The following is a 9661-nucleotide window of genomic DNA, read 5'->3' as shown; positions in this document are numbered from 1 at the left end:
ATAAATTAAAAACAAAAAAACCCTAGAAGTCTCTTCAAGGAAGGTAGAGAAGCATAGCGAGACGTTATCTGACCCGACCAAAACAAGTTTCATTCACTGGCTACTCTTGCGACTTTGGTATTTCCATAATATAAAACTTCCTTTCTTGAACTTGTACAAAAATCAAAAGATTTACGACTTAAAAACGTGTATATCTTCCCTCGATGTTTCGGGATAAAATATAAAAATCTCTTCCTTTTATTTATTTTGAGAGCTATAAAATTCAAACGAAGTAAAATTTTATTTATCTTCTTTTCTTATCAAACATCAACAAAAACTCAAAAAAAAAACAGAAACTTGTTCCTGGATGCGTCGAAATAGCTGTATCATAAAAACCTTTTCACGTGTTCTTAAAATAACATAGGAAATGCCCATAGCACACCGCAACCGTCGCGTCGGGCCGGTTCGCCGCTAAATGCACAGAGGATAGCCTAGGTAGGTATACATAGTCAAAAGGTAAAGAACTATCTATCTATCTTTAAGTCTACATCAGAATTTGAATTACCAGAAAACAGGTACATCACGACTATACCTATAGGTCCCAACATACATAAAAGTTTTCATCATCAGGAAACAACATTAACACAGGTCTTCAAGAAAAGGCACGTACTTCTTTAACTTGTTTATCTCTCTAGATGTACAAGTACATTGCACAGAGGTACAGTACAGGTACATAACGACTTATACCTATACCTATGTATATACTCATTTTGAAAGTATCTATCTAAAAACGTTAAATTTTTAACGTCACGGTAATTTTCTAAACAAAATTCAAAACCTTCTCCCAACTTAAAATTAACCTGACCCTGAAATATTCTCAAACTTCCCGAAGCGCTAATTCAATTCAAACAACTCATATTCTACATTCTATGGTTTTTCAGGAAAAATCATAAACAATAGCCAACCAGCTATAGCTATGTTTCGAATGAAATATACATTTTTCTGAAAAAAACCCTACTTGCACGTGTGAATTTCCCTAAAATCCTTCCTATGTGTGACGAATTCAAAATTAAGTCCCTTTTTTTCAAAATTAAACAAAAAAAAAGAAGTTGTTAATCCCTGAATACAAAAAAGATCCAAGCGCATAATATTACAATATAATAACCAACTAAAACAAAAATACTATAAGGGACCCCAAAAATGCAACCAAACCCATAACACAAAAGATACAATATCTATAAGGTACCTACAGAGAATTTTTAAAATTACACCAACAACAAAATCCAACGAACGAAACAACAAAACACAACACAGCAAAAAAAATCTCAAATTCCGAGATTTAACGACGTCTCTCTTTTCAATCTATCTTCGCAACCACTCCAAAACCACTTTGTGCACCATATTCAAGATACGAAACTAAATTTTTCAAACTCAGTGCACAAACAGGTAGAGATGGAGAGAGAGTGGGAGAGAGACAATGAGAAAATATCTTTTTTCTCAAACTCCTCCGCACTCATTTCACTGCATTTTAGATACATTCTCTGGAACACCTGCGTAAGCCTGGCTTCTGATTGGCCAGTCGAAAATCGCTCTCAACCGGGTATATAAACCTCGGCTCAACTGGTTTAGGGAATCAGAAGTCGCCTAACATTCGAACAGTCAACATCAAAATCGATCGCACGATTTAAGAGATACATTTTTTTATTTTGTGTTGAGAGAGAAAAAAACTATCTAAAAATACACCATGTCATTTATTGCACGTCAATACAAATTTGAAACAAGCACAATGTTCGCCGAACGCAATCGGTTCGCGCCCATTCGCAACTTAAAGAAGTTACTGAAGCCCCTTCTGCGGGTGATCAAGAAAAAGCAGTATCTGAGGAAGAGCGTGGGTGAAATCCAGGAGAACGACTGCAACACTTCACTGGAAGATATGCGAAAAGACCAATCAGCCTTGGAGGCAAACGATGACAATGCCGCTAATGAGGCTCTGGAACAGCGTATCATTGCCGAAGTCCAGGAGTGCTCGGACGATGCAGCTATCTATGTCTATCAGGGAGGTCGTCGATTTGTGGTTCCTGTGCATCGTGAACAGAAATTCATCCCAGTCCACTTTGCCCGCACCAACACTGGAACTTTCTTTTGGACCTCCATGGATCTGGAAAACCAGAAGCAGCAGTTGAGAAATCCATCACCCCTCGATCGTTGGGTTCAAGCTTAGAAGAAATTAACAACAAAATTCCAGCAGCAGCAGCAACGTGAAAAAGTGATCGCATCAACTCCGAAGGATTCCAGCTTTAAGAAACTGTAGCAGTTTAGTAGCAGCAACAAGTGTGTGTTTGTTCGCATATCCTATGGATATGGAGAATTAATCCAGGACTTCCATAATAAGTGATATTAGGTTTAACTTAGGATTTTAGGGAAAAACAAAAACTACAGAGAAATATTTTATTTGAATATTATATATTTGTGATTTATTTATCCATAATATTTTTATAGGGTTTAGTTTTTATTTTGTATACATCTTCCATTTTTGTTTAAAAATCGATCATTGTCTTCCATTTGTTAGATTTAATATAAGAAAAATGAATAATGTATTTTTAATTTTTAAGAATTCAAAATATAAATAAAAAATCTATAAAACGAAAATTTATTTGCATTTCTGTTTTGTTCAAATTTGTCATATTGTTTGTTGGTTTTGTTGGTGTCGTCTTTCGTTTTCATTTTCAGCTCGAGAAAAGATAAAATCTCCTCGTTAGCATAATATGCTTTCTATAGGTATGTGTTCTTGATTTTGGACTTAATTTGTTTTTAAAATTTTTCAATTCTATAGGTTTCTGGTGGTGGTCAGTGAGTAGGCACTTCTGAGTTATGAATAGATAAGGGGTTATCTTTAAGTCAGATTGGAAATTAAGATTTTTGTTTTTGAAGCCATGTGTAAAGGTATCATGACGCTTTTTACTCGCGCGGCGTATCTACGTTCTTCACGTTTAATGACGAAAGAATGCGTGAGCTGTTTACTTGTTTTTGTGTGCCTTGAGTTTATACCAACAACAACAATAATTTTATGCTGATAAGTTGGTTTTCGTTGTTTTGCTTTTACATTGTCATTTTTATATATTTTTTCGAGACACATAAATAAATACGTACATAATAATAATAATCAATTGATATAGGCATTTGGGTATTCGGAGTTTTATGGGGTTTTTATTTAATGGAATGAAAAGTTTCAATATGAATGTTAACGAATAGAGGTCACAACCTGTATATATATTTATGTAGATTCAGATGCATTAAAAACGGAATACATTATTTTGAATTTCTGGTTGTGGAGTGTTTAATGCTTGAATAACCATGAATAAGATTATGTCGATATGCATTTTTAAATTTACGATATTGAAAGCTTACATCTAATGTACAGAAAGAAAAACGACGACGGTAAGAGCAACCTTTTGGTGATTTTTATACGAGAGCCATTAGTATCTATAAGTTGTGTATTCTGTGCTGGTCTGGTACTGGTAAATATTTACATATGCTAAACGCTTGTGGTGACCATTTCTGTTTATATACTCGTATGTCTGAAAATATATACAAATAAATGTTTAATTAACTATTTTAAAATAGTCTATTAGTTTTTTTAAAGGTGTACTTATGTATTTATTTACAAAATTAGCGAAATGTGTATGGAATTTTTGATATTTCGGAAAATATTAGGAAACTAAAGAATGGCATTTATTTTTTTGGTCAAAAAATTGAGTTATTAATTTTGTGATCCAAATTTTGTTCAGACAAAAACTTGAAAATAGTTTAATATCAAAAAGCTAAAAAGAATCTGGATGCGACCCACACTGATAACTTCCCATCCCGTCTGCCGATTTGTCTTGCTTAAAAGCTTAAAGGCTCTCCTGTTTTGTTAAAAAAGTTGTCAGTTGAGTTGCTCTTAAAAAATCAAAAAATACCAACAATATTTTTGCATATAATGAAATAGTTTGATTTCAAAATCAATGTTTTTTACCGAAATTTACAGCCAAAAACAATTTTTACTAACTTTAGTAGCTTTTCTTGAGAGTTTTTATTTCTTTTAATTTAAAGTAAATATCTTCTATTGTTCACGAGACATCGAAAACCTAACATACATTTTATCAATATGGCGTAATATTTTTTGTGGATTTATTTTTTTTAATGAAAAAACGGACTGTTGGAATTTTATAAAAACTTTACTCAAAGTCGAAAACAATATTTTCTGTGAGACAAAAAAAGACAATATTTTTAATTTTTGAAAGATGTTTGAATGGAAAGTACATTTTTACCAAATTTAAGTATTGTTTTTCTTTTAGGATTTATTTGTTGAAAGAAATCTGTCAACTCGATATTTCTTATAAGATAAAATTAGTTTGAAGCCATAATCCCAAATATTTTAAAAGAAAATCGTTTTTACGGTTTATGGTTTTATTTTTTATAAAAATAACTGTTAATTCGAATTTTTTTTTAATTTTAACAGATGTAAAAAAATTTTTTTTTTCGTTGCACGAAATTCTTTTAGAGATGAAATTATTTTTATTCGTAAGAAAAAAACGTCGCGAATTTTGATATTCTTGACTTTTTCCTTCATGAAGAAAAAACACTTCAACATTGATTAAAGATAAGTTGAACAAATTGTCGGTGGTGCAGGGCTTGATACCGACATTGGTTCAACTTTTTTCCGTCGGATTTGGTTAAGGAAAAAGTTTTTTAAAATAATTGAAACTGTCATTTCAGTTCGTTCCCCGGATTCTGTAACGGGAGTTATTGATTATTTGAACGATTCGGTCATATTTTAGCGATTTTAGAAATCATAATTTAAATCTTGGTATTAGTTTTAAAAATATTAAAACTTATCATTTTGACAACTTGCCTGTAAAAATTAATGCAAATGGTTAAAAGCTTGTTAAAACAATTGCAGTTACTGTAAAATTTCAAAATCTCAATTTTAATTGTCTGTTCCATTTTGTAGAAATCCATAAAAGGTCCTCTCCCATATCACTTAAATTTTCTAGAACAGTGTAATCCATCAAACCCTCTTTTTGCTTATAATGGATCTCAAAATCTTCAAAGACATGGTATTTTTGTTATAATAACAACTTATGATAGCTACAGCCTTAAACCAAATAAGAAATTCATGAAGCCAGAAAATTTCGTATGGCAGTTATTGATTAAAATTGTTATTGGTAAACCCTTCTTATCACAATAATAGAAGATTTGGATATTCTTACTAATATTTGAACGTTCTCTTACTTTAACGATGTTTTTATCTTTAAAACGAAAACATTACTTTGTTTACAATTTTTCAGTGCATTTAATTTTTACACAAGTTCATTAAAAATTCAAAAAAGAGACTAGGATGCAATCCATACTGATAATTTCACATCCCGTCTGTCGATTTGCAAACTAATGAATGAAATCAATTTGTAGTCAATATCTTCTTTTTACCAATTTATCCTAAAATTTTGTTTTAGATTTTAATGTTTATCAAAGAACTAACTATTGGATTTTTATAAAAATTTTACTGAACGTCGAAGAAGTAACATTTCATTTTTGAAGTTCTAAAATTTATTTTACCAAATTTTAGCAATGTTTTGTTTATGCTTATATTTTCTGAAAAACAACTGTCAATTCGTTATTTCCCAAGATTTTACTGAATGGTGAAAATTAAAAATTAATGAGACGAAATTAATTTAAAGCCAATATCTTTAATTTTTAAAAAGATATTTAAGTTTAAAAGAAGCGTCTAGGGATCATTTTGAACATTTTGGAAAAAATGTGTTGGACGAGACTGTGTTCTTTAACTTCGTCTGTGTTTTACATTTTTGTAAAATTAAGTATAGGGATTTTTAAAGTAAGAAATTATACTTTAAATAACAATATCTATTGTAAATATAAGACCACTTAAATATAAGGTCTATGCCAAATGCTTTATATACGATACAAGGCCTAAAGAAAAACGAATTCATGAAGTTTTCGAGGACATTCAATGATGTTGATAACAATTGTTACCCTTCTCTTATACAATAAATGAAAATACTTGTTTTCTATAATATTAAAAAAAAAATCATTTTTGAAATTCATATACATATTCATACGTTTTTCTGTTTACCTGATGATATTCTGTTATTTTTTTAAATGAAAAATTTAGGAGTTTACAAAATAAAAGCTCAAATAAAAAGAACAATTTATTACTCTCAAAATTCTTGAAAAGATTATTTAAAGGAATCTATTTCCAACAAATTCTAAAATTCTATATATTCGAAATGTTTAGATAAACAAGAAAATAATACATAATATATCCGTTCTGAGCAATATTTATTCTGATGTTTCTGAAATCGGAATAATGAGTGGTTCATAATTGTATATGATTTTTTATCCATCATCTCTTAAAACTAGATCAGTGAAATAAAAGTGAGACGATAGTTTATTAATGAAATCGTTTTAAAACATCAAATTAAGTTTAGACTCTGTTTATTCTGTCTGAAATTTTGATGTTGCTAATACTTTTTCATTGGTCATCTAACGAAAAATTATATCAATATTTTATTTTTAATTTTATCCATTGCTTACAGACAAAATATTAACAAAAAATAGCATTAAAAAAATTTTAAAACTACCTGTTTAAAATAGCTTATTTTTATAAATAACCAAAACTGTATAATGTCTTAAGTTAATAAAAATAAGATAATTTAAGATCTGGTTTAAAAAAAAACCTAAAATCAAATGGAACACAATAATACCATTTACACAAGGTTTTATCATTTTTATATTTTAAATGAATTTTTGTATTTTTCTAAAGAGTTGTTAAATAAGAAATAAATATTATGAACGTTAAGAAAATTACGGGTGGTAACCATAGCTGAGGAAAGATGCAACTATACATGCATGGTTACCACAATTGAAAATTCCAAGAGATTTTATGATATACAACTTTATTTTACAATCGGCACAGTATGCAAGATGAACTCTTTTTTAAGTTCCGATGGTATAAACTATTGAGTTGTTTTAATCAAATCAAAAAATCTGACAAATCCTTATACTTGTGATTTTTCAAATTTTATGAATTGCAATGACTTTAAACGTTTGAAACTATTGCTTAGTTTAAAATATTAATAAGCCTATCACTTTGTATGTTAGATATGTTATTCACGTTTGGCAAAAAAAAAGAGGAAAAAGATACTTAAAGACTTGATTAAAACTTGGCAATCTGTATATTGAAAGCTTCTGTAGGAAAAGGAAACAAAATGAAAAACTTCAAAAGTGATCACAGTGTTGAAAAAATTTAACAACCGGAAATAATTGATACATTATTCTCATAACATGATGGATTAAGGATTGAAGAAATAATGAAAACGTCTAAATAAGAGCCGATGATGGAGAATTCGGTGTGTCTGAAGGAATAAGGTCAAGAATGGCCCATTATTGAACCAATCGTCCAAAAGATCAATTCAAATCTTTAGTAATCATAGTGGCATCGTAGCTATTTGTAAGTGTATAAAGGTTATTAAGTTCTCTAGTAAATGGCTGTACCACATCTGATGGTCGATGGAAAATAAATGATTCCAAATAAAATTAAAAAGTTTGAACCATTGCATTCAATAAAAGGATCAGCAACTAGCCAAATGGAAAATACATTGATTTGAAAAAAGACAGCGTTAAAAATACAATTACACAATTTACTATTTTACCTAGTGTAGCAAAGGAATTTGAGGTTTTTGAACAGAAAATATTGATATTTTGCGTGGAATGTAAAGAAAGCCAAATAAGAACTAATCTTCAAACAAAAAAAATATACGAAGTTACTCATAGTTACATCATTAATAAAGTATGAAATAGGTCTTCTTTCTAAAAAAAAATGGAACGAATAAGTTTCCATGCAAATCCACTTATAAGATTTTTAATGGACTTAAATGTCAGACAGTTTAATATTACTTATCACTACTTAATTTAATTGTACCTTTAATTTATCAAAATAAAATATACCAAACCTTTCACTTTTGTAAAATGCCAATTTTTGAAAGTTGGTACATATCACTTGGTCTTATTTCACGGTACTGCGATGGTGCTACAAACGGGAACGTATTAGTCTCTTTATTTATCTGAAAAAAAGTTGACAAAATAGTATTTCTTTTGGGTTTTTTAAAACCTTCAATTAAACTTACCCGTTTAAGATATAATAGATATGGATAACAATTAATTGGGTGTTTTTTAGGGGCGAAAAACTTTTTATACAAAGCATAACAAATTATTTAATATTCTCAATGTCGTGTCATTTAAGAACAGATAAAACTTCCGTTTCACGAAAGAATATTGATCGTCTAAATATTATGTTAAACTCCAAATGAAGGCTTGCTAACATGGACTTTTGTAAAATACTTACTTTTAGTTATAGTTGTTGTAGTTTTTAGTTTAAGTTTTAGCTTTAATTTTAGTCATAAAGTTATATTGCCATAAAACAGTATAAAAATAAATGATAATTATTAGATATATCTCTATGAACTTTTATATTACTTTTATAAAAAAAAACTAAAAGATTGTAAATGAAATTGTACTGAGTTTATTTGTCTCATTAACGTTAACTTAAAGTTGACAAAAAACAGTCTAACTTTTCCATACGGAAAAAAAATATTATCAGGACAGAAAATAATTTTCTTGGCCTTATTTTTCAAGCCATTCAAAAATGTACGTTTTTAAGCTTTGAACATTGATCAAGTTTCTTAGCATACATTTTTACATCTTTAACTAACTTTCTTTTACTAGCATTTTTGGCAATTTTTGGGGGTATTTATTTATTCTATTAATCTTTGAGGTACTACTATTTTAGAAAATAGAAGTTTTGAAAAGTAAATAATAACAATGTCGATGAAATATTTTGTATCTAGACAACGTTTATCAAAAGTATAGTTTTTATGTGAGTGGCAACCATGGCCATATTATATTAAAAACATTTATTGAAATAAAAATAGGGCGTCAGCAATTTGCTTGCGTTTTTCTCTTCTGTCATGTCCCACCACCATCATAATATTTTGAAGATTTATTTCTCCTGTAATAAAATCAAAACCAAAGATTGGATAAGTTAATCATCAAGTGGTTGTTACTTTTTGGTATGCTGTATGCGTGTGAGTTTGAGCTAGAAACCATCAATAATGTCAATCATAATTCAATCCAATAATTTTGATTGTATCAAAAATAAAAATTCAATCATATTTACATAGAATAACATATATACTGGTGAGTATAAGTATCTACTCGTATATGGAATTGATTTTTTAAGACGATTAAGACTTTGAATTCAACATGAGGATTCAGAGCAACCAGCATTTCAATACATAATAAAGACTATATATGTATGGAACCGAAGATAGAAAGAACGAGTTAAATTTTTGTATATTCTTCGCATTTGAAATATGAATTTATGTTTGTTTGGCAATTTTCGGCTTCCGTTTTATATTAAATCCAATTAAAAAAAGATTTGTTTTTTGGTGAGGGTGCTTGAAATGTGTAAGATTGTTCTTTAGAGCTTATAAACAGAAATTTTAATACGCGAGAGTATTTTTGTTGTTTCTGCTTTAGGCATGTTATGGCTTTTTGTTTATTTTGATTTGATTGTGAATTTTCAATTCAATTTGACGCATGAAAAGAATTTAATGAAAATCCA

The 9661-nt window shown here is 29.2% G+C and overlaps 1 protein-coding gene across 1 annotated transcript; it reads left to right on the top strand.

Moving 5' to 3' along the window:
* Positions 1-1599: 1599 nt before the first annotated feature.
* On the top strand, positions 1600-2412 carry LOC129939296 (enhancer of split malpha protein). Its single transcript, XM_056047267.1, has one exon. It carries the CDS (start codon positions 1724-1726, stop codon positions 2198-2200), a length of 477 nt encoding a protein of 158 aa, XP_055903242.1. The 5' UTR covers positions 1600-1723; the 3' UTR covers positions 2201-2412.
* The last annotated feature ends 7249 nt before the right edge of the window (positions 2413-9661 follow it).

Source organism: Eupeodes corollae, chromosome 1 (genome assembly GCF_945859685.1).
Source record: "Eupeodes corollae chromosome 1, idEupCoro1.1, whole genome shotgun sequence".
Classification (NCBI taxonomy): domain Eukaryota; kingdom Metazoa; phylum Arthropoda; class Insecta; order Diptera; family Syrphidae; genus Eupeodes; species Eupeodes corollae.
This window is presented reverse-complemented; position numbering and strand designations above follow the sequence as displayed.

What these genes read in the sequence shown, in the direction of transcription:
- LOC129939296 (XM_056047267.1), top strand. Translation starts at nt 1,724, where the DNA reads ATGTCATTTATTGCACGTCAATACAAATTTGAAACAAGCACAATGTTC.